The following is a 26,690-nucleotide window of genomic DNA, read 5'->3' as shown; positions in this document are numbered from 1 at the left end:
AAGAGAAGGAGAGATGACACCTAGGAAACAATCAGACAAGAGGGTACAGGAGCCCACAATCACATAACAGACACAGAAAGAAACTGAGAAGAAAGACACCCCCCCCCCAATGGATCAGAGAGGTGGAAAGTTTGTACCTTCACACTTGCAAAGTTCTGTTAGTGTAGTAACCTTACAATAAAGTAGAATTTGTTCATCTAATCCTGTTTCCTGTCTTGTTTACCTTGGAGAGCTGGCATCAGTCTTGCAAGTCTCAAGGAACAAATTTCCTGCCTGCCACTTTTAACTTTCAACCATTAAGCAATTGTGGGCTTCTATTTTTCTTGTCTGATTGCTTGCTAGGAAGCATCTCTCCTTCTCCTTCCCCAAGCTACTCATGCATTCCATTAAGCTGACCTCTGCTGTCCTGCACTCCACTGCCCCAGCTGACCTTCACTGTCTTCTTGCTTCCACTGCTGGCAAAAAAAAAGGTGAAAAATAGTCCTAGCTTGGGGACTCAAAAAAAAAAAAACCTACTGAAAAAGCTCTGGGTTTGGTTTTCACTTTCTTTTCACAGCGTGAAAGGGCTTTCTGATGCCACACTGCTTTTCACTTTATTTTGTAATCCAAAGGCCAACCCCACCTTAGTTCACGAGTGTGGTGCAAAGGGGCTTTTTAGCATGCCATGGTTCTGGCATGTTTTTGTTTTGTTTTTGTTTCATGAAGCTCAGATCACACCTTATCAGCAGTGGGAGCAAGAACACAGTAAAAATCAGTTGAGGTGGCAAAGTTCAGGGCAGTAGCTGTTAAAAGGACAAGGCACCAGGCTAGAAAGAGGGAGACGGTGAGTTCTAGTCCCATCTTAGTTGTGAAAGCCAGCTGGGTGACCTTGGGCCAATCATGCTCTCCCAGCCCTATTCACCTCATAGGAATGTTGTGGGGGGAAATAGGCGAAGAATGGAGCATTAAGTACATTCTCTGCATTGAATTATTTAAAAGAATAATAAAGGTGGATACCATGTTTCCCTGAAAATAAGACCCAGTCTTATAGTTTTTGGGGCTCCAAAAATAAGTAATAAATAAATAAATAAAATAAATAAATAAAACTAAGGCTTATTTTCAGGGAAACATGATTTCAGGGTGATCAGCCCGGCTGGGCGCCCCACCCCCCGGCATGTGGCCATAGATCAATAAGTCTGTTTTTTTCAGTGCTGCCATAACTTCAAACAGTTGCTGAATGACTGATTGTAAGTTAACGACTACCTATAATCTATATTCTCTAGAGAGATTCTTAGGGCATCAAGCTTCAGTGCAATTTCAGTGACAGGAAAACAGACTTTCAATATGAGAGTGTTTAGATTTAGTTAATTAACCATGCTTGGAATTCAGGAAGCTACAGTTTAATGATTCTTGACAGCACCAAGTTGGGGACTAACACAATAACCCTATACATGCTGATGCACGTGGGGTTATTTTTTGAAAAGGCTATGCCATTAATTAATCAATCAATTAATTAAAGTATTTATTTATATTTCTTCCATTCAATTGACTCCGCATCTCAGAGAGCTCCCTGACAAGTCCCTGCTCTTTTCTTGGCAAGGTTTTTGGGAAGTGATTTGTAGTTGCCTCTTTCTTAGGGCTGAGAGAAAGTGACTGGCTCAAGGTCACATGGCTTTGTGCCCAAGGCAGGACTACAACTCACAGCCTCCTGGCTTCTAGCCAGATACCTTAACCACTACACCAGACTGGCTTTATATTTATACCCCCCATTAATCACCACAATTTGGATAGTTTACAAACAATAAAACCAGCTAAAGCAAACCGTATCCCCATTAAACTCAGAAGCCAATTCAAAAGGTTCTAGAACTGAGCATATTGTAAGTTTGCTTGGACTATTAAGGAACTCAACAATGCCCTGCGGCTACTCATTCCAGAGGAAACTGCTAACACTGACACTTTTTTCCCCTGTCAAGTTGAAAGATAATAAATTTTCTCACCAAGCTACAACATATTTGGAAAAGACAAACAATATATCAGATTTAGCCATCAGCAAAACATGTATAAGGTCAAATACTCTGGATAGGATAGACACAGATTTATTTGACTGGAAATGTTTGCTTCTGGCTTAAATTATCATTTAACTGCACATTTATGTCTTTTAATGTGTTATAATCACATTTACTATTTTTTCTATTTATTCTAAGAGCTCTTCAAAATCTTTCCTAAAGAGAAGTATATAGCTTTCATTTAAAAGCTTCTGTGTTGTCACGTATAGTTCATGTGTCCTAAATGCATATGCCAATCATTCTCTTTGAATGTAGTGTGTGTGTATATATATACATACATACATACATACATACATACATACATACATACATACATATATATATAAACCCCCACTAGCGGTTAAAAGGAAGAAACAGTTGCGATCACACAAAGATTCCAGAAGCACAAAGCTGAAGCCTGAAGATGACGAATGAGACTTCATTGAAACGTTGCCAAGACACTTCCAATTTTACACGGGAGAAAACTCGAACAACCAAAAACCTACATACAAACACCCGTGAAAACCTCGGAAAATATATATATATATATAACGTTAAAAGGAAGAAACAGCTGCGATCACACATTGCTCCCAGAAGCACGAAGCTGAAGCCTGAAGATGACGAATGAGACTTCGTCGAAACGTCGCCAAGACACTTCCAATTTTACACGGGAGAAAACCCGAACAATTTGCATTATTGATTGATTTGACTTAGGTTCCTGCACGACTCCAATTGACTCTAAGCATCTTACAGCATAAAACAAAACAAAATAAAACAAAACAAAGTAATATTCAAAAATAATCACGACAGCAAAGAAGATAATGAATCAGGTCAATGACAAATATCATGCAATCAACAAGGAGCTTCATCCATCCTGGCCCAAAGCCAGATCTTCTGGAATCTTTATAAGTTAATTCAGTAATGTGAGAAGTGCTTCTATGCAGCACACTTCCATTTCACCTTTACCAAAATTGTATTGTAGTTTGCATTCCACTGACTATTGTACAGTCTGACTGATGATTACAGAGCCTGAAAGAACAGCATGCTTTAGTACGGAACCTGTGAGTTATTTGCCATTTTTAAAATCACAAATATGCCCTGCTTTATAAACTACAAATATATAAGAATACTTACTCTGTTAAATATTCAGCTCTACAAAATTGCTATGTTTTTACATATTTTATGTATCCAATTCACTTTCTTATATAAAGAAGCTGATATTTTGAAGGGCACCATAGATGGAAAACTTCAAGATGAGTTAGATGGGAAATGAAATGCCTCTTATGTCCTTGATAATTGAACTGATCTTAATGAATCTCTTGAATCCCTAATCTGGTCCCAAGGGGTATAACATGTTGCTGAGTTTTGGAATATAGGGGAAAAAAGCACTGATAATAGTCTTTAAGAGTCCCGGGAGTCTTTCCATCAAATCCCAGACATGAAGATAACTCACTCCTCTTAACAGACTGTCTGGCCAACAAATGTACCTGATGACCACCTGCCTTGAATACTCCTGATTTTTTCTTTATGAAATGTATGAAGAGCTCTTCAGGGCAGAGACAGGAATATCTGCAATATGGATGTTTGTGGCAGCTGATGTTTATCCTGACTTTAGACCAGGGGTGTCCAAACTTGGTCCCTTTAAGACTTGTGGACTTCAATTCCCAGAGTTTCTCAGCCAGCTTTGCTGGCTGAGGGACTCTGGAAGTTGAAGTCCACAAGTCTTAAAGGGACCAAGTTTGGACACCCCTGCTTTAGACATATCGTTAAATTATATAGCTTTTTAGATTTACAATGATTGTAATGCTTTTCTTCCCATATTCCAAGGCTTGGGGATACAGCCCAATACAAAAGAATCTCTTTTGGTTTTCATATTGCACAGAAGATAAAATGAGAGCAAATACAGCTTGATGTATTGGAATCTGCACAGCTGTTATAAGTATCGGTATCTGGTACTCTTGACTAAATTATGCCATGGGCGAATAAGTGGCAATATTAGATAGATAGATAGATAGATAGATAGATAGATAGATAGATAGATAGATAGATAGATAGATAGATAGATAGATAGATAGATAGACAGACAGATAGACAGACAGACAGACAGACAGACCGACCAGACGTTTCATCTTGCCCCACCTTCCAGTGTTCTTGTGTGGATGATTTTTGTTTATGAAACATTTGAATCCATGAAATTTAACAGTAAAGCCCTTCCATAATTAAATGTGTAGATGTATAATAACAGAAAAGGTTTATGATGTAGCAAAACAAGATCAGGCCATTCTCCAAAATTTATCCAGTTGGAGAAATTTTTGTCATGTTGCCAAGTTTTATTTAGTGTGAGGAGTTTGTCATGGCAGTGAAATCTTATTACTATCATAGATAGTCATCTCTGAGCAATTCTCTACTTGCACCTATCCGCAGTGCATACGTGGCCTGATAGCATCTATTGTCTGCTGTGTCTGTATATCACTGCTTTCGTGTTGTTCCCAACTCAGGAATGAGGCAGGTTTTACTTGCCTTAGCTTTCCCTCCTTATTTTAGCATTGTCTAAGGACAGTCTTAAGTACAATAACATCTGTGAAGCTTTCTCACTTACGTGGGAAGGAAGTCAGATGACTGGCAGTATTTGGGAATTGAAGCAAGAGTGCCAGGAACATCAATGAGGACATGCTGATGTAGTTTACAGCTGACTCAAGAACGGATAGATAGCATTTCAATTCAGCAATAGAGAAAGGTCTTCTGTTTAATGGAGCTACTACATATCCAGGAGGGATCTGTTTGTTTTGGGCAGTGAGCAGTGTTGGCTTAATTTTATCTCTTGGCACTCACAAGAGGATGTACTAAGAACCAAATGAAAGATTTTGCAACAATTGTTCCCCTTATAGAGTGCATTAGTTTATAGAATAGCACTGTAAAAATCATGCTACTTTTATGTAATGATTAAACGTAATGATTAAATTACTGGCATGTTTTTGTTCCATGAGAAATAAAGTGACATTGTTTTATTGATGTATTGGAATCTGCACAGCTTTGAGATAATGTTTGGCAGTATTCGATGAAATAAAGAGGGTAAAACGATGGATTCCATCCACATTAAAACGAAGATTTTAATTTGTTCATCAGAGGCAACTGAATCAAGCCAAAATTTCATTCAAATGATAAATATCATTATTCAGGTTCTGCCCATATGTATTCTTGTGTGACATTGTGACACAGGTATTGTAAAAAAAGGAGTGGTGCTTGTTTGTGACCATGTGGTATCTATTTGGCAATTTCCTCCCTTGAAAACTTCCAGGTTTATTTATTTATTTATTTATTTATTTTTCACATTTATATACCGCCCTATCTCCCTAGGGACTCAGGGCGGTTCACAGGCAAGTAAAAAATACATATAAATACAGACTAAAATAACAATTAAAAAACTTATTCCACATAGCCGAATTGTTAAAAACAATATAAATAATAAAACCCATTTAAAACCAGTAAATTTAAAATCTAATCCAGTCCTGCGCAGATGAATAAGTGTGTTTTAAGCTCGCGACGGAAGGTTCGGAGGTCCGGAAGTTCACGAAGTCCTGGAGGGAGTTCGTTCCAGAGGGTGGGAGCCCCCACAGAGAAGGCCCTTCCCCTGGGTGTCGCCAGACGGCACTGCCTAGCTGACGGCACCCTGAGGAGTCCCTCTCTGTGAGAGCGCACGGGTCGGTGAGAGGTATTCGGTAGCAGTAGGCGGTCCCGTAAATAGCCCGGCCCTATGCCATGTTCTAGATTTGATCTTTTACGTGCTCTTTATATCTTCCAAACTTGTTTTTGGTTTCTCTTAATATCTTCCATGATACAATAGCTTTAATTCACTGTGCATTGCAAAGGAGTCATTCAACAACCAGAAAGAAATTGTGGAATGCAATGGATTGCTTTTTGAGCAACAAATATTTCTGCCCAAGAATAGTCAGAAGACTTCATGCTGCTTCTCTGTACACATTTAGAGATAAATTGCAAATGCATTTATTAATTTAAAGCATTTCAGTAAACATTATCCATCAAAAGCTCCCCTAATGCTTTACCAAACAATAAAAGTAGACTCTTTTCCAAGAGTCTTTTTCTAAAAAGAAAAGCAAAAAAAGGCACGTCAGTAAAAGAGTAACAAGAATGTTAAGAGATTAATTCTTAATGTTATTCAGATCTCGCAATGCAAGATGTGATCCAGAGATAATACCATAATGAGTGTCACCCCGTGTTAAAGTTGCACTTCTTTACATAATTATCTGGAAGGAAATATGGTCAGCTAACTAGCTGAGGTGTGCACAGTCAAATTTTCATTCCTCTGCAGTTCTGCATTCATCCTTTGTAATTGAGTGCTTTATAGTTTAGCATTATTGAACAATCTGTGTTCATAGAGCTGGGAAAATATAAGAGGTTCCAATTGGGGCACTTGAAATGGGCAGGCCAAATAAGGTACATTTGATTTATCACCCAAATTGTAAATTTAAATATTTAATTTTTTAAAAAAACCAGACACTGGAATACAAAATGGGTAATCTGTGTATAAATAATCCAAAATATTTCCACTGAGAGCTTTGAATAGTGTACACACTAATTTTACCTTAAAAATAGCAACCTATGCAGTCAGAACTGAAATAAAATAATCTGCTAAATTCCATGGTTGAGTGGGGACTCATACCTGGTGGCATAATTTAATCAAACCTTAAATGGGGTGAAATACTCTTCTAGGTGGATGGTATACTAGCTAGAAGAATGTGGTATACATCTAGAAAAATATAGCATACCCCTGGCCATAGAGGGTGTAGAATTACGGGGGTAGAAGTAGAAGACTAGTTCCAAATTTTAATGTCAATTGAGGTGTTTTTAAGATTTTGCTACTCAAAGTGGTCCAATATTGGAGTGCAAATTTATTTATTTATTTATTTATTTATTTATTTATTTATTTATTTATTTATTTATTTTCATATTTATATACCGCCCTATCTCCCTAGGGCCTCAGGGCGGTTCACAGGCAAGTAAAAACATATAAATACAGACTAAAATAACAATTAAAAACTTATTCCACATAGCCGAATTGTTAAAACAATATAAATAATAAAACCCATTTAAAACCAGTAAATTTAAAATCTAATCCAGTCCTGCGCAGATGAATAAGTGTGTTTTAAGCTCACGAAAGGTTCGGAGGTCCGGAAGTTGACGAAGTCCTGGAGGAGTTCGTTCCAGAGGGTGGGAGCCCCACAGAGAAGGCCCTTCCTGGGTGTCGCCAGACGGCACTGCCTAGCTGACGGCACCCTGAGGAGTCCCTCTCTGTGAGAGCGCACGGTCGGTGAGAGGTATTCGGTAGCAGTAGGCGGTCCCGTAAATAGCCCGGCCCTATGCCATGTTCTAGATTTGATCTTTTATGTGCTCTTTATATCTTCCAAACTTGTTTTTGGTTTCTCTTAATATCTTCCATGATACAATAGCTTTAATTCACTGTGCATTGCAAAGGAGTCATTCAACAACCAGAAAGAAATTGTGGAATGCAATGGATTGCTTTTTGAGCAACAAATATTTCTGCCCAAGAATAGTCAGAAGACTTCATGCTGCTTCTCTGTACACATTTAGAGATAAATTGCAAATGCATTTATTAATTTAAAGCATTTCAGTAAACATTATCCATCAAAAGCTCCCCTAATGCTTTACCAAACAATAAAAGTAGACTCTTTTCCAAGAGTCTTTTTCTAAAAAGAAAAGCAAAAAAAGGCACGTCAGTAAAAGAGTAACAAGAATGTTAAGAGATTAATTCTTAATGTTATTCAGATCTCGCAATGCAAGATGTGATCCAGAGATAATACCGTAATGAGTGTCACCCCGTGTTAAAGTTGCACTTCTTTACATAATTATCTGGAAGGAAATATGGTCAGCTAACTAGCTGAGGTGTGCACAGTCAAATTTTCATTCCTCTGCAGTTCTGCATTCATCCTTTGTAATTGAGTGCTTTATAGTTTAGCATTATTGAACAATCTGTGTTCATAGAGCTGGGAAAATATGAGAGGTTCCAATTGGGGCACTTGAAATGGGCAGGCCAAATAAGGTACATTTGATTTATCACCCAAATTATAAATTTAAATATTTAATTTTTAAAAACCAGACACTGGAATACAAAATGGGTAATCTGTGTATAAATAATCCAAAATATTTCCACTGAGAGCTTTGAATAGTGTACACACTAATTTTACCTTAAAAATAGCAACCTATGCAGTCAGAACTGAAATAAAATAATCTGCTAAATTCCATGGTTGAGTGGGGACTCATACCTGGTGGCATAATTTAATCAAACCTTAAATGGGGTGAAATACTCTTCTAGGTGGATGGTATACTAGCTAGAAGAATGTGGTATACATCTAGAAAAATATAGCATACCCCTGGCCATAGAGGGTGTAGAATTACGGGGGTAGAAGTAGAAGACTAGTTCCAAATTTTAATGTCAATTGAGGTGTTTTTAAGATTTTGCTACTCAAAGTGGTCCAATATTGGAGTGCAAATTTATTTATTTATTTATTTATTTATTTATTTATTTATTTATTTATTTATTTATTTTTCATATTTATATACCGCCCTATCTCCCTAGGGACTCAGGGCGGTTCACAGGCAATTAAAAATACATATAAATACAAACTAAAAGGACAATTAAAAAACTTATTCTATAGCCGAATTATTAAAAAACAGTATAAATAATAAAAACCCATTTAAAACCAGTAAATTTAAAATCTAATCCAGTCCCGCGCAGATGAATAAGTGTGTTTTAAGCTCGCGACGAAAGGTTCGGAGGTCCGGAAGTTGACGAAGTCCTGGAGGGAGTTCGTTCCAGAGGGTGGGAGCCCCCACAGAGAAGGACCTTGCCCTGGGTGTCGCCAGACGACACTGCCTAGCTGACGGCACTCTGAGGAGTCCCTCTCTGTGAGAGCGCACGGGTCGGTGAGAGGTATTCGGTAGCAGTAGGCGGTCCCGTAAATAGCCCGGCCCTATGCCATGGAGCGCTTTAAAGATTGTCACCAACACCTTGAAGCGCACCCGGAAGGCCACAGGTAGCCAGTGCAGTCTGCGCAGGATAGGTGTCACGCGGGAGCCACGAGGGGCCCCCTCTATCACCCGCGCAGCCGCATTCTGGACTAACTGAAGCCTCCGGATGCCCCTCAAGGGGAGCCCCATGTAGAGAGCATTGCAGTAATCCAGACGAGACGTCACGAGGGCGTGAGTGACCGTGCATAAGGCATCCCGGTCTAGAAAGGGGCGCAGCTGGCGCACCAGGCGAACCTGGTGGAAAGCTCTCCTGGAGACGGCCGTCAAATGGTCTTCAAAAGACAGCCGTTCATCCAGGAGGACGCCCAGGTTGCGCACCCTCTCCATCGGGGCCAATGACTCGCCCCCAACAGTCAGCCGAGGACTCAGCTGACTGTACTGGGATGCCAGCATCCACAGCCACTCTGTCTTGGAGGGATTGAGCTTGAGCCTGTTTCTCCCCATCCAGACCCGTACGGCTTCCAGACACCGGGACAGCACTTCGATGGCTTCATTGGGGTGGCCCGGTGTGGAAAAGTACAGCTGGGTGTCATCAGCGTACAGCTGGTACCTCACACCGAAGCCACTGATGATCTCACCCAGCGGCTTCATATAGATGTTGAACAGAAGGGGCGAGAGAATCGACCCCTGCGGCACCCCACAAGTGAGGCGCCTCGGAGCCGACCTCTGCCCCCCCGTCAACACCGTCTGCGACCGGTCGGAGAGATAGGAGGAGAACCACCGATAGACGGTGCCTCCCACTCCCAGTCCCCCCAATCGGCGCAGCAGGATACCATGGTCGATGGTATCGAAAGCCGCTGAGAGGTCTAATAGGACCAGGGCAGAGGAACAACCCCTATCCCTGGCCCTCCAGAGATCATCCACCAACGCGACCAAAGCCATCTCCGTGCTGTAGCCGGGCCGGAAACCGGACTGGAACGGGTCTAGATAGACAGTTTCATCCAGGTGCAGGGGAAACTGATATGCCACCATACTCTCTACAACCTTCGCCGCGAAGCGAAGGTTGGAGACCGGACGATAATTACCTAAAACAGCCGGGTCCAGGGAGGGCTTCTTGAGGAGGGGCCTCACCACCGCCTCTTTCAAGGCGGCCGGAAAGACTCCCTCCAACAAGGAAGCACTCGTAATCACCTGGAGCCAGCCTCGTGTCACCTCCTGAGTGGCCAGCACCAACCAGGAGGGGCACGGGTCCAGTAAACACGTGGTGGCATTCAGCCTACCCAACAACCTGTCCATGTCCTCGGGAGCCACAGGGTCAAACTCATCCCAGACAATATCACCAAGACCACCCTCAGACGCCTCAGACGCCTCATCTGAATCGCCGCAATTTTGGTCCAGACCGTCTCGAAGCTGAACGATTTTATATCATACATCATACAGAAAATATCATACATCTCAGAAACATTAATCTAGGCAAACAGAAAGCTTAGAGTTTGTCTGCTATTCACGGGATCTCAATTCTGTGCCTAGCAAATCCAACTCTTGTATTTTGAACAGGCAATTCCCAAACCCCTGTAATAACTTGGTATGGGAACCTGGCCTGGGTTTCTATAAAATGTTGATCCATAAATGACTAATACAATTTATTTTAGCCAAGTCTAGCACATTATAAAGAGACGGTCCATCAGTCTGGGTTTCTCTGCCAATTTGATACACTTCTTTGAGCAAAAGCTGTCACGTCAACTGATGAGTCCAAGAAACTGGTTTGTGCCTCTTCTTTTCTTTATAAACTCTCATTAACTACCAAAACAGTGTCTGTTAAGGGGCCTCTGAATAAAAAGACCACATTACAATCAGATCCAGTGATGGATGTACTTGCAGCAAGCCCAGGAGTGTAAGAAAACAAACAGCTGTTCTGTAATCTTGGAATCTAGGAATCCAGAACGAGTTTTCATTTTATGCAGCAAATTTATAAATTGGCCTAACTTTGCATATTAAGGTTAAGGCAGTGGTGAAATCCGGCCAGTTCTATCCAGCTCACGTGAACCGGTAGCGCTGGTGGTGGAAAGTTCTGCCCACCCTCCAGGACGTCATTACGTCTCATTTTTTTACCTTCTGCACATGCACAGAAGTGGTGCATGTAGTGCGCTCTCTACTCCTGTGTGCTCTCATTTCCGAACCAGTAGCGAAGTTAAGTGGATTTCACCGCTGGGTTAAGGGATGTTGGTGGCATCAAAAATAGTACAGAAAGTAAATATGTATTCTATATCATAAATAACTTTCTGCCTAAGGCTTGAAGCTAAATTAGTAAAGCGACAAAGGACAGATAAGCAATATATATGAACTTTTTGCTGTGTTTGGATTGGTGTTTTTTTTTCTTATTATACTTATTTGAAAATAACGTCATAGCAGAAGGCTAAGTGAAGAAATGCACTTCTTTGTTGTTGTTGTTGTTGCAATTTTAACTTTGCAGGGAATAAATGTGATTTAGAGAAATGTATCATGAGCTTGCTCAGCCTGACTAAGAGTTTGTGGGAGTATAGAAAATAGAAAATAGAATTGGAAAGAATAATTTAGACCAAGGATTTCTAATTTTTTTGCCATCGTACCTCCCTGTAATATAATCCTAATATAAACACCTCCCCTAAAAATCCATACACCAAATGAGCACAAATCAATAATGACAACAACGCAATGAAAGGCACATTTATTATGTGCTGTACAACTAAAAGATTCCACATATCTCCCCTAGACTCTGTCTGCATCTCTCTAAGAAAGATAACCACACAGCTTGGGATACCCTGATTAGGTATGTAGTGATCCAAAGTAAAGGACCATCAAGGATGACTGTCCACTTTTTGCTTAAACCAGTATTTCTCAACCATGAAGATGGGTGGACTCCCAACTAGCACAGGATAGGAGAAACCTATCAATATAAAATGTAACTTGGATTCCAAATGCAAGAGGAAATTATTTCTGTAAAGTAATTTCTATGAAGCCATTGGTTTTAATGGGAACATATTCATGTTACCTTACATGTACTGTATGTACATTATATTTATATTTCTTTTTGTAAATGAACATAGGCCATGGGGGGAAAAGCAGAGATTTACAATAATTAAAAGAGATGTTTAATAAACCATCATTCCTCATTTGTCCAGTTTTTCTTAATTTTAATTTTAATTAAAGACTTTTGCTCCACTGCTCAAAATGCCATTTAGTTAATTATTTAGTTAGCTGGCTTATCATACATTTATACTCCATACTGCTTGACTCAGGATGAGAGGTCAGATACATAGGCAGCAGCCTTGTATTAAATTCATTGATGGTGAATATGAAGATGATGATGATTAATAAGGGAGATCAGAGCAGCAAAAAGAAGCTACTCTGAAAAGCTAAAGAATCAGTTCTCAACAAATAAACCAGCAAACATGTGGAAAACTCTTAAAAATATCATCAGTTATGCCAAACCTCCTTTCCAGGCTGAAGGAAATCAGCAACTGGCAGAGGACCTGAACGTGTTTTACTGCAGCTTTGAAATGAAACTACAACCACCTATCTTCACAACCCCCATCTCAGCCACACCAACAACAGCCAAGCCTCCTACAACTGACCCCATCCCATTGGGTTCACAATCCCTAATGATAACAGAAAAGGAAGTGCAAGACCTATTTCACAGACAAATCCAGGAAAAGCTCCAGGCCCAGACAAGATGGGTTGTCTTGGCTCTAAAAGTTGTTAACCTAATCCTGCATAGCTTCTTTTCCAAAAACACCACACTGCTGACCAGAGCATATAAAACATTTGCTAGGCCAATTCTTGATTATAGCTTGCCTGTCTGGAACCCATGCCTCATTTCAGACATTAATACAATTGAGTGTATCCAGAAATATTTTACAAGAAGAGTTCTCCACTCCTCTGAATACAACAAAATACCTTATGCCACCAGACTTGAAATCTTGGGTTTAGAAAACTTGGAACTCCGTCGCCTTCAACAGGACCTGGGTTTAGCTCATAGAATCATCCGTTGTAATGTCTTTTCTGCCAACGACTACTTCAGTTTCAACTACAACAACACAAGAGCTACCAATAGATTTAAACTTAATGTCAACCGCTCCAGTTTGGATTGCAGAAAATATGATTTCTGTAACAGAATTATCTGTGCTTGGAATGCATTACCTGACTTTGTGGTCTCTTCTCATAACCCCAAAAGCTTTAAACAAAATCTATCCACTATTGACCTCACCCCATTCCTAAGAGGACTCTAAGGGGCGTGCATAAGAGCACAAACGTGCCTACCATTCCTGTCCTTTTGTTTCTTTCCCTATATATATATCTATGCTTATAATTCCTTGTTTCTCCTCATATATATGTTTATATATTATATAATATTTTTGTGTTATGCTCGTGTATATTGTTATGACAAAATTAAATAAATAAATAAATAAAGATAACTCCTTCTTGCTTAAAAGTCTGTGCTGACCAATTGATTCCCATCTTCACTCGTATCTTCAATAAATCACTAGAGATGTGCTATGTTCCTTCTTGCTTCAAACGCTCTACCATCATCCCAGTGCCGAAGAAGCCCACCATCAAGGAACTGAATGACTACAGACCAGTTGCTCTAACATCTGTAGTCATGAAAACCTTTGAAAGGCTAGTGCTGTCTCACTTGAAAATCATCACGGATCTGTTGTTAGACCCTTTGCAATTTGTATACCAAGCAAATAAATCAATAGATGATGCTTTTAATATGGCTCTGCACTACAGCCTACAACATGTTGAATCTCCAAAGACCTACGCAAGGGTCCTTTTTGTAGACTTTAGTTCAGCATTCAAAACCATCATTCCAGACATTCTTCTAACTAAACTAAACCAGATAGCGGTACCTGAACACGCTTGTAAATGGATGATAAGCTTCCTAATAGACAGGAAGCAACAGGTGAACCTAAGCAGAATCACATCAGATACCTGTACAATTAGTACAGCCCCCCCCCCGAAGGCTGTGTGTTCTCCCCACTTCTCTCTGTATACCAATGACTTCATCTGTAATGATCCATCCGTTAAACTACTGAAGTTCGCAGATGACACAACAGTGATCGGTCGCATTCGAGACATTGATGAATCTGCATACAGACAGGAGATTGAACAACTAGCCTCATGGTGCGACCGGAACAATCTGGAACTGAACACACTCAAAACCGTAGAAATGGTGGTAGACTTTAGGAGAAACCTTTTCATACTTCCACATGTTCTGTCCCCCCACCTCAGTCTGGGAGGCACAAGAAATGACTCAATTAACCAGCAATTGAGTCCACGGCAGCTATCAGCTCTGGCAGAAACCCAGCGAGTGTCTGCCAAGGTTTTTCTATTATCTTTCTTGATGCCGGGGTATCAACCAGGAAGTCAGGAATAAACAGTACTTCAGCTCAAGTTCTCTCTAGGCAGTTTGATTTGTTCGTCACGTAGCAGTATAGCAGCCGCTCCTGCTTTTATACCCTGTGGGGTGTGGCTCCATGACTCAGCACTTTCTAGGCTTGCCCCACTTCTCCTTCTGTTGTTCCCGCCTCTCTTGTCTATGAAACCTAGGATCTAACCAGGACTGATTGTCCTCAGCTGGGTCTGGAAGCGTTTCCTGGGCGAGGGGAGATACAGGAGACAGAGGCCTCGTCACCTCTTCCACCTGGCCTGCCTCTGGCTCCTGGAGCTGAGTCAGGGAAGCCGGCCCTGCAGAAGGGAGCCCTGACGGCCCTTCCCCCTCACTCTCTGAGTCACTCTCTGGCAGGGGGCCAGGCCCGGGGGTGGGTGGGGCTGGAGCCACAACACCACCTCTTACAATACTGGACAACACAGTATCAACAGTAGAGACCTTCAAATTTCTAGGTTCTACCATATTGCAAGATCTAAAATGGACAGCTAACATCAAAAACGTCATCAAAAAAGCACAACAAAGAATGTTCTTTCTGCATCAACTCAGAAAGCTCAAGCTGGCCAAGGAGCTGCTGATCCAGTTCTACAGAGGAATTATTGAGTCTGTCATTTGCACCTCTATAACTGTCTGGTTTGGTTCTGCAACCCAACAAGACAGACACAGACTTCAGAGAATAATTAGAACTGCTGAAAAAAACAATTGCTACCAACCTGTCTTCCATTGAGGACCTGTATATTGCATGAGTCAAAAAGAGGGCTGTGGAAATATTTACAGACCCCTCACATCCTGGATATAAACTGTTTCAACTTCCTACCCTCAAAACGATGCTACAGAGCACTGCATACCCGAAGGCCATCACTCTGCTAAACAAATAATCCTCTCAACACTGTCAAACTATTACTAAATCTGCACTACTATTAATCTTCTCATCATTCCCATCAACCATCTCCTTCCACTTAGTTGTCAAGTGATCCTATTTACTGTCACTAGTATCATTTTGACCTTTAATTTTCACACCCTCTTCAGTTCCTCCTTCAGCCCTGGTACTTCTCCAGCATCTGATACCCCTTCTTCCTGATGTTGCTTTAATTTGGCATCACTACATCTATCACCATTGCCGTCTTCTAATCCTTGACTATTACCACTATGTCTGCTTGATTGGCTAGTACTTGCCTATCTGTTTGGATCTGGAAATTCCAAAGGATATTAGCTTTCTTAATCTCTATGACCTTCCGTGGGATATCCTACCTGAACTTAGGAGGATCTATTCTACCCCATATAATTCATTTATTTCAGATAATTTATATAGCCACCCAGAATCATTTGTTCATGAGATGAGAGGCTATATAATTTTTTTTTAATAATAAGTAAATATTGTAAGCCATCCAGTGTCTTATGGCTTAGGTAACAGAAATAAATTTAAATAAATACATCAATTAAAAAAATCCAAACCTGTTATATAATATTCTCTCTCTCTCTCTTTACACACAAAGACACACACTCAAAGACTCACACTCTCACACACACTTAGTTGTTAGCTTTCAGGAAACATCTAAGGAATTACATCCTGGAAAAAATGTACACATATCTAAAAATGCTAGCTTGTAAATTACAAGACAGGTGGATGAGTAGCAGACCTAATTACAGTATACGGTACTGTGTTTTCCCCTTTCTTCTATGTTGTTAAGGCTGACTTTGAGAAAAATCAGATTGCAGGGGAAAAAACCATCCTAATTTCCAGTGCAATTAATCAGGATTTCGGTAGCATCTTTTCCAACATCAGCTTTTGTGAACTACAGCTCATTTCAGTCTTACAACATCCATCTTATTTCCTGTAAGTATATGTAGGATTGTAGCCTAGATAATGGTTTTATTTCTTCAAAGTACTTCTGTAATTTGTGAAGAAACAGCTGGGATTGAACAGGAGCTTTTCAACCTTTACATTAAATTGTAGTTCTCAGCATTCAGGGGAAACAAAACAGAATAAAACAAAACAAAACAAAACAAAACAAAACAAAACAACATGCCAGCTGAAGTGTTACACATTTCATGTCTTAAAAATGTTAAAGATATTTCAGGTTTTGCCTTGGCTAGGGTATCTCTTCATTATTGAAAGTCTTCATGAAAGGTAAATTAAATTACCTTAAGTGAAAAAATAATTGATAATGAAATAATTGATTCTGCATCAGAAAATGGTTTCTATGTATATTTCCATTTAAATCCCAACTATTTAATGGGAATTACAAACATCAGCCTCAGGATTGGTAGAATAAATATTGTATATTCTCTTAATATTTCTACCCTTAGTATATAATTTATGTATTTCTATTTTTCCTTCTAAGTTACTTTATTGTATACCACTTCTGCACTTGTCCTCACTGACAATGTCAAACACAGCAGCAGATGTCTGGACTTCTGCCATATCTTTTCACAGCTTCTTCCTGCATTTGTCTTCACACTCTAGTAGACACACATTGTCTGCCTTCTTGGTCTGCTCTGTCACTTCTCCTATAAGACTACCATAACCACACCGCTAAACTCCAGGGAACCATATATGACAGCAAAACGTTAATGCTTTTAAAAAGCATTAACATTTTGCATCCACTTAATGAATGCCCAAACTTTAGCAGCTCATATGTGATTGGTCTAATGTTTTATGGCTGAGATGGGGAGGCAATAAGAATATAAATGGGACTGACTGATTTGACTGGCCCACAAAGAGTTTGTAGTGGATAGATGGCCTTGAAGGACACAAGGAAGATCTGCTACTAAGATAAATGGAAAATGAGCCCAGGCCAAGAAAATAATTTGAGGAAATGCCTTAGAAAGCACTCTCCCCCGCGTTCTCATGAAGATAAAACAGGGAGAAAAAGAAACGCATTCTGGCTTGCAAGATTCTGCAGCTGTTGTAATAAAAGTAGCTTAGATTTGCATGGTGTCTGTTTTTTAGTCTGCTAGGGTTGATAACTACCTGTAGTAAGTCAGAATGATTGGGGTAGACAGAAAGTGGATAAATGCAGGAATAGCCCTAAGGGGGTTTTCCCCTTTTTTTGGCAGCTGCCCTCCTTTTAAAAATTATTTTAAATGATCTCTGCTGGGTTAGTTTTCCTCTCTCCCTCCCTCTCTGTCTCTCTTTCTCTTTCTCACTCATTCATTCATTCAATTTAAAATCTCACAACAGTGAGATGACTAACAGTGTTAAAAATTCAGTAAAAAAATCAAAAATAATTATTGGCAATTGAGGACAGCATCCATCTCACCCATCTCAGGTACCCTGTGATAAAACTTCAATGTTATGTGATACAGTAGGCTATTTGAGTGTCTCATTATAAAAATTATTCATTTATTCATTAATTTATTGAATTTGGATGCCCCCCCAACTAACCAATTCTGAGATCTGAAGTCTAGAGTAAACCAAGTGACAGGTTTGGATGAAAATAGATTGATTTAACCTCAGTTGGTCTCAGAATCTAAGCATGACTGGGTCTGGCACGTATTTGGATGGGAGAATAACACAACTGTAGGGCAGAATCACAGGGGAAGTTGAAAAATCATCCTTAAAAAAGTTAAGACATAGTGCTTCCATCTGCTGCCAAGAAAACAACATGGATCCATCTTTTAAAGTCACCAGGAATTTAGCTCAACTCAAAAGAGACCACCTACTCTGTGTAATCTAGATGAAAGTCAGCTCTAACTCAAGATGAAAAATATTAAAATACAAAGCAAAACCCCATGGAGAGGTATGGAGAAATGATACCCATAATTTTATCTTTTCAGAAAAGTATTATTCATACTTCACCCTTTTCTGTTTACTGTACAGTTAAAAGAATCTTTAGATCTAAGGATATTTATCACATGCTTGCAGCTGTAGACAAATATCACAATGCACTATACCAAAGAAAAGCAGATGGGACATATCTATACCTGTGGGGAATAAATAACATATGGTGGTAGTAAGTTTTACATTCTTGGAATTGCAAAATGCACCAAGTAAGCTGCATGCCTTGCAGCTACCTGAATCTGCCAAAACAATGACATATCCTGCATTTCAGTAAGGCTGCTTTGGCTTGTAACTTGCCATTGTTCATAACTTGTTCATCGGGGTATCAATAGAATAGAATAGAATAGAATAGAATAGAATAGAATAGAATAGAATTTTTATTGGCCAAGTGTGATTGGACACACAAGGAATTTGTCTTGGTGCATATGCTCTCAGTGTACATAAAAGAAAAGATACGTTCATCAAGGTACAACATTTACAATACAAATGATGGTCAATATATCAATATAAATCATAAGGATTGCCAGCAACAAAGTTGCAGTCATACAGTCATAAGTGGAAAGAGATGGGTGATAGGAACGATGAGAAGATTAATAGTAGTGCAGATTTAGTAAATAGTTTGACAGTGTTGAGGGAATTAATTGTTTAGCAGAGTGATGGCCTTCGGGAAAAAGGCCTTCTCCTTGTGTCTAGTTGTTCTGGTGTGCAGTGCTCTATAGCGTTGTTTTGAGAGTAGGAGTTGAAACAGTTTATGTCCTGGATGTGAGGGATCTGTAAATATTTTCACGGCCCTCTTCTTGATTCGTGCGGTATACAGGTCCTCAATGGAAGGCAGGTTGATAGCAATTATTTTTTCTGCAGTTCTAATTATCCTCTGAAGTCTGTGTCTTTCTTGTTGGGTTGCAGAACCGAACCAGACAGTTATAGAGGTGCAAATGACAGACTCAATAATTCCTCTGTAGAACTGAATCAGTAGCTCCTTGGGCAGTTTGAGCTTACTGAGTTGGCGCAGAAAGAACATTCTTTGTTGTCCTTTTTTGATGATGTTTTTGATGTTAGCTGTCCATTTTAGATCTTGCGATATGATAGAACCTAGAAATTTAAAGGTTTCTACTGTTGATACTGTGTTGTCTAGTATTGTGAGAGATGGAAGTATGGAAGGGTTTCTCCTAAAGTCTACCACCATTTCTACGGTTTTGAGTGTGTTCAGTTCCAGTATGTATGAGGCTACTTCAGGGAAAAGTATCAGAGAACAGTTTACACATGTGGTTTGTTGCATTATGACATTGTAATACTATGCATATTTACATGGAAGAAATATGCAGTTCTTTTCCAATAATTACCTATTACCTACCTGGTATTTTTTATTTTACACAAATCGTGATTTTTTTTTTAAAAAAAGAAACATGTGAACTAATGAAAATAACAGAATATTTCTTTCAGGCCTTGATAATTCTTTTGAACAAGTGGCCCAGACTGTAGGTCATTTATTCATTCATTCATTACTATAGGTAGTCTTCGGTTAATAATGGTAATTCAGAACAGAGTTTCTGTCACTAAGTGATGCAGTTAATTGTTTCGTGATAGAAATCCTGTCAGTCTCCATTGCTGTCATTAACCAATTAGGTGAAGAACCATCCCAATTCAAGCTATACCCTGCCAGCTTGGTCCATCCATCCCAGCCCTGAGCCTCAGTAAGTTAAGGGACTGCCTCCACTGTCTCCTTTTGAACTCCCTCCTTCCACCTGCCTATCTCCCTATATCCCTCCTCTTTTTAGCCACACACCCGCTCCTTGCCACCAGCTGCCCCCCCGCCCCCCCCCACAGCCCTGGCCTGTGCTGTCATGCCTGCTGCGCCACATGGCATATTATTCTTGCCCTGTCTTCTTTTCATACCACCTTCTTTCATCCTGGTGCAGCTGGGACTTTTCTTGTGCCTGGTCAGGGTCTTCATTTGTGTGCCAGTAGGGCCTCTTTGTATGCACCAGCCAGGACCTTTGTTCACATGCCAATCAGGGCCTCTGGATATGCCCTATCCAGGGCTTCCTTCACTAAAGAAATCTGGCATGTAAAAGAAGGCCACAATTGTACCAGTGCCAAATAAGGACCTGGCTGGAAGGGGCCTTCTTTTGCGTTGGCACAGCTTAGCTCTTCTTTCACATGCCAAGTTTCTTACATTGGGTCCTTCTTTTGCATTGGTATAGCCAGGATCTTCTTTCATGTGCTGGACTTCTTTTGTGAAAAGTGTGTGGGGGGGGGAGAAGACCTGAATGCAACAGTGAGAAAGGAGAAAACATGAAAAAAGGCCTCAGCTGGTACAATAATGGCGTGAAAGGTGGGCAGGGCAGGGCAGCAGGGCAGCTGGTGGCAATGAGTGGGAGGGTAGCCAAGAGTTAGTCATAAGTGTGGATGGCCCCAAGTGGTCCTGAATTTTGTTCATGTGATGTGGAGGTGCTGTTGATATGTATTTGTATGTGAGTAGGTATGCATTATATTTTTACATTTCCAATTTTACAGTTGCTTCCTCGGTACTTTTACGTTGACTTTTGTTGTGACTACTTCTGCATTTATTTTTGTCCTGGGGCAAACACAAAGGAAACAACATAGAGCTTTATTAGATAAACCAACCATGCACAACACTCACAGCTGCTTGGGTGATTTGTTAGGAACCCAAGAGATTTGCTTGCATAAACATTTGCATAATTTTTTAAAAAAACTGCATACAAACATATGGTTAGAAACTCTATTTGTTATGCTAAAAATGATAGGTAGAATAACAGTTATTTCTCTCATGAGAGTGAATGAATGACATATTCTGTGAGTTATACCAAGACATACCAAGGGAATCCAAATTGATGCAAGCCACAGTAACTGGAAGAATATTAGCCTAATTTTTCATTCCCAAGGAAAAGTTTTTGTTAAAAGTGCAGCTTCATAGAAAATGACTCAATAAATCTTTGCAATTGTTAAATTATACTGGACATCAATAAAATACAATAATACGTTTATTTGTTTAGAAGCAAAAAAAGGTACCACGAATGTCTTTCCTATAGCCGAGTACACATTGTATGGTTTAAGCTAATGGACTTCTAGGAAAACAAAGTATTTAAGGACCCATAATATTTTTAATTTTAATTTAGAATCATCACAAATAGAGAGGGGTTTTCAAGGATTAAGGCAGGAATCTTTAGATCAGTTTTTAAAGAATAAGCATTAATTGCTTATTAATTTTGCACCCTACCAACCTGCCTAAGGAGAACAGGTTAGTGTATAAGAAGTTAGCAACATAAGAATCTGACTTGATGACAAGTTGGAATATTGTTCCATTTAGCTCAATGAGTTGGTCTCCACAGTGCCAGGCTTCAAGTCTTGCCTTGAGATCCTGGCTATTGAATCAGAGGCATTTTGTAGCAGAATACAAGTAGTCCTTGAGTTACAACCACAACCCATTGACTTTGCTGATCGGAAAGTTGCAAAAGCTGATCACATGACCCCAGGCCCTGCAAGCGTCATAAATACGAGTCTGTTGCCAAGCATCTAAATTTTGATTACATGCTCATGGGGATGCTGTAATGGTCATAAGTGTGAAAAATGGTCATAAGTCACTTTTTTGATGCTGTAGTGACTTTGAATGGTACACACGAGGACTATGTGTGTACCATTGAGCTGGAAACTTTCATCCGAAGAAAGCAACTTAGGCAATCATATTTCTAATATAATGAGAAAGAGAATCTAAAAGAGAAAGAACAGTTGCCTAAAGCAAATCTTTTTCTTCTTCTAGTCTCTCAGCAAGGTGAAAACCAAAGACGGCTGTATCGAGAACTACTGAAAAATTACAACCGATTGGAACGGCCTGTTGTGAACGATTCACAACCTCTTGTGGTAGAACTTCAACTTTCATTGCTGCAGATAATTGATGTGGTAAGTTAACTACAATCCAGCTCCCTGTTCCTGAACCAATGACAAATACCTTTTAAAGCAATCATGTACCTAAAAATCTAAGAATTTGATAGAGCATTCCAGCCTACTCTATTTTCAAGGCATGGTAACCATGAAAGCAAATATCCAAAATTGCGATCAAAATAATAGTGATTGATAGCCCAATCTTTGATAAATTTGTCTGGTCCTCCTTTTAAAAACATCCAAATTGGAAGCTGTTACCATATCTGATGGTAGCAAATTGTACCATGTAACTATCTGTTCCTTAAAGAATTACTTTCTTTTATCCATTTGGAATCTCTATTTAGTTTCAGTGATTGAGTATATGATGTGAGAGGGCGAAGGATTCTCTAGCTACATTTCCCATTCTGGGCATGTATTTTTATATCTTTTATCAGCTCTCCCTTTATCTGCTTTAAGACTGAAGCTAAAAAGACAGTTGTAGTCTTTTTTTTCATAAAAAAGGATTTCACAGGATTTATTCTACCTTCCTCATAATTTTACTTGCATGTTTTGTTGCCTTTCCAAGTGTACAATGCAGTCTTTGACGCATGGTGGCCAAGAACTGACACAGTATTTCAACTAAAGTAACACCATTGATTTCTACAACATGATATTGGTTGTTTTAATTGCCATTTTTATTATTAATGATTGTAGCATGGGACTTACCTTTTTATAGCGGCCACACACAAGGATTGAATTTTCATTGAGCTGTCTATGATAACTCCAAGATCCTTTTTCTAATTAATTGCTGCCAGCTCAGATCCCATTAAAGTACAGTATATGTGAACTTTGATGTATAGTTTTTGGGCCAGCGTTGCATAGAAAAGCATTTGTCATTCTGAACCCCACTTGCCTACTTTGGAGATATCTAGACTATACAAAATCCCTTCTTATTTTAATACCTTGAAAGATGTGGTATTACCAGCAAATGTGCCCAGCTTACTAGTCATTCTTGATTATTTATAGACAGATTAAAACCTGTCATATAGAAAGACAACATTTTCATGTCTTTCCTGGGTAAAATTGTTCATCTGTTCCTATTTTTCATTTCCTGTTCTTTAGCTAACTACCAATTCACAAGAGCATATCTCCTTATCCCATGCTTATTTATTTGCTTATTTATTTCCAGTGAGGGATTTTGGCAATGATCTTTTGAAACAGTAAATTGCAATTTATATTAAATTTCCTCTGCCTGCCTTTTTGATCACACTTTCAGAAAAATCTAAATTAGCGAAACAAGATTTCCTGAGTCCTTCGGGAGAAGGCCGGTATAAAAATTTAATAAATAAAATAAAATAAATAAGAAGCTTATATTGATTATGTTCAGGAGGGCTTATTATCTGTATATTTATTTTATTTTACATTATCCTATATCTTGAACAAACATTAAACTAACGAACTTGTAATTTAATAAGATTGCAATAGAATATTATTCCAATACTGGTTCATCTGCATAAATCTGTTTCAGGACATTTTCCAGAAAAGGTATTCCGCAGCAAATTTGTATCCTCTATATACCATTGTAGTAAATTTAAAGAATGGCAAATAATGTCTTTCTTCCTTAGTAGTAGAAAAGAGAAGGGGAAATCCTTCCATTGAGACCTAAATGGGTTCAAAATTCTTTTCATATTTTCTGTGATGCCAGTCATGTTCAATGAGATTAATATTTTTTTTCATGTTTTTCTTAGATTGTGAAGCAGGGGCAATGAATTTCTTGCTTTCAGATATTGTTGCACAAGTGTTACTTTCAATTATTGTTAGACACATCACTCTCACCCATGCTAAGGCAACCTAGGGTGATGGAAGTTGCACAATGTGAAAACGAGCATAGAAGAGGAAATGTCTTTTCCTGTTCTATACTCGTAATGGAATTTATGAGCATGCTTGGAAAGTAGCTTTTATATTTGTTTGTATGTTGGTGCTTCCATTAAAAAGCCTATCTGTAAGAAATTACATCTGCATTATTTTGTTAGATGATTTTACCAATTTACCCATCACAATTGAAAGTATGGAATTTCAGTGAGTTTGTGGCAGTTCTGCTTCCTGACTCCATCTTGTCAAAAAAAGTCAAAGGAATATGGAGGGTCACAATATCTAAAATGTTTCAGTATTTGGAAAGCGCTCATGTTTGAATCATCCTTTCTTTTTGACTTAAAACAGCTGTTTCATGCTTGAAATGTGGTGTCCTGCATTTTAATAGAGTTTGAATCAATATTTTGCACGCCCCTAATAGAGGTCTGCACACCTCTAAAATGGGTCAAGAATAAGGAAGCACCTACTGATCTGAGAGCTTAAAGGGTCTTTCTTGACATGCATTATACTGCTCCTTTCTTACAATGTGCTTACTTTTGCAGGTAGGGGCAGAATGATTAAAATAGATTTTGAAGCTTTTGGTTAAGGTTCATTTTGTTGATTTAACTACAAGTCTGTGTGGAGTTGAGAGCCTGAGGGCCTGGCCTATTAACTTATTAGCAACTTGTTAAGGAGCTTTTGCAAGTGAGCCATGAATTAGCTTCATCCAGAGCTACTCCATCTTAATAACGTTGTCTTTGCTTTTTGCTTGATATGCTGGAATCAGCAGTTAGCTAGCACTTACTTTGACACTTATCAAAAGAAGCTAAAGAGGCTAACTACAAACACTTCAGTTATAGGAAATGTTAATCTATCTGGCAGACCGGCGGCTTTACAATGTGCTGAAGAATTTTGCAAGAAATAAGAAAGACAATGTGGCATTTAGATTAAGCTGTGCTCATGAAAGTCCAGGCAAAGGTGTGGAGGAGGTGAAAACATCATTGTTAGCATGTTAAAAACACACACCAAGAGATGGAGAGCTTAGCTAGTTAAGTATACCCCACATACTAGCCTAAACCAGTGGTCACCAAATTATTTGCATTTTTAATATTGCACTAAATCAGAGGTCCTCAAACTACAGCCCCTGGGACGGATGTGTGCAATGAACGTTTGTGTTGCTGCAGAGTCTCCCCCTTCAAGGTCTTTTTGTGTGGGTTGGAGGGAGGCAGAAATTCCAACTTGGGGCCTGCTTTGGCCTCCTGGTGCGGGGTTTTGGGCGAAGGCTGGAGGGAAGTGCCGCTGGTGGCAAAGAGCCAGAGGACCTTGTTCTTGGGGGGCTGCATCATGGCCTGGAACTGGCTGACCATCTCAGCCCGCTGAGCCTCCAAGCACTGGTACCTGGCGTTGCACTCCTGCAGGTCTTCCCTCTGCTTAGAAAGCCTATGCTCGTAGTCCTCAGTGAGGTGCTTCTTCTGAGCCTCCTTCTCGGTCAGATCCAATTTGAACTGAGCTGTTTTGCCAATTCTTTCTCGTGGTGGCTGCTTAGCTCCAACAACTGCTTCCTGTTAGGGCCCTAAAGAGCCCGGGTGGGGAGGTGAGGAGTTGGCCATGCCCACCCAGCCTGTCATTAGGCAGATCATATTAATGGTCCACAGGATTTAAAATTATGAATTTAGTGGTCCCTGAGGTCCGAAAGATTGGTGATCCCTGGCCTAAACTGCGCAAGTCTTCACTGAATCAGGAACAAATGATGACATATCAAGAAATACTGATGTGTATCTGTGGTTTTGTGGTATAAAAACAGCTTGTTGAATGTTGTTTGATTTGGACTTGGATCCCAAGTGTGCATCTTTACAAACTCATAAAGAGTAAAAACCCAATATAAAAATAATTTTAAAAACCAATAAAAACCAATAATCCCCTCCCCCAGTGACAACACAGAGTCAAATGAGCCACTTGATGAGCTCCATCTCACTCTGAGTTCCCCAGGCTCGTTGGCTGAACCAAATCTTCTGTGCCTTACAGAACAGTGTCAAAGTGGGGGCTGGTTTCATTTCTGCAGGGATGCTGTTCCATAGAAGGGAACCACCATGGAAAAGGCCGTTCTTCTGGGTCCTACCCAATGTACCTCCTTAGGGGATGGCACCTGCAACATTCCTTGCCTCCCTGCTCTAGTGGGTCAGTGTTCTGTCCCCACCAACCACAACCAAGCAGACACGCCAGCTGACTATGTCTGCCAGCAATTTAGTCTGACGACAGATATCAGTTCTGGCAACGAACCTGCGATTGCCTGCCAAGTTCTCCTATCTCCTTAGACCAGCGTAATTGCAGTTCAGAAATAAACAGAAGCCAAAGTCTTAATCTCAAACTATTGCAGCCAAAGTTTCCAAGAGTCAGTTTTTGTCCGTCACAAGAAGCTACAGAGCAGCTCCTCCTGCTTTTATACCCTGTGGGATGTGGCTCCGTGACTCAGTACTCTCTAGGCCTGCCCCACCCCTTCTTTTGTTGTTCTCGCCTCTCCTTTCTGCGATGCCTGGGATCTAACCAGGACTGATTGTCAGCAGCTGAGTTTTGAGAGGGGGAAGGTGCGGGAGAAAGAGGCCTCGTCATCTCCTCCACCTGGCCTGCCTCTGGGACCTGGAGCGGATCCAGAGAGGAAGGTCCTGCAGAGGGAAGCCCTGTCAGCTTTTCCCCCTCACTCTCTGAATCACTC

At 39.9% G+C, this 26,690-nt stretch overlaps 1 protein-coding gene across 1 annotated transcript in view; it reads left to right on the top strand.

Annotated features, from left to right (window-relative positions):
• The window catches only part of LOC131191388 (neuronal acetylcholine receptor subunit alpha-7-like), a 105,491-nt gene that overhangs the window by 6,373 nt on the left and 72,428 nt on the right, over window positions 1–26,690 (top strand). Inside the window, exon 2 of the mRNA XM_058169465.1 lies at window positions 22,026–22,165. Coding sequence (XP_058025448.1) covers window positions 22,026–22,165 — 140 coding nt within the window. The remainder of the gene's footprint in view (window positions 1–22,025; window positions 22,166–26,690) is intronic.

This window comes from Ahaetulla prasina, chromosome 2, assembly GCF_028640845.1.
Source record: "Ahaetulla prasina isolate Xishuangbanna chromosome 2, ASM2864084v1, whole genome shotgun sequence".
NCBI classification, from domain to species: domain Eukaryota; kingdom Metazoa; phylum Chordata; class Lepidosauria; order Squamata; family Colubridae; genus Ahaetulla; species Ahaetulla prasina.
Note: the sequence above shows the minus strand (reverse complement) of the source record. Positions and strands in the feature narration are given on the sequence as shown.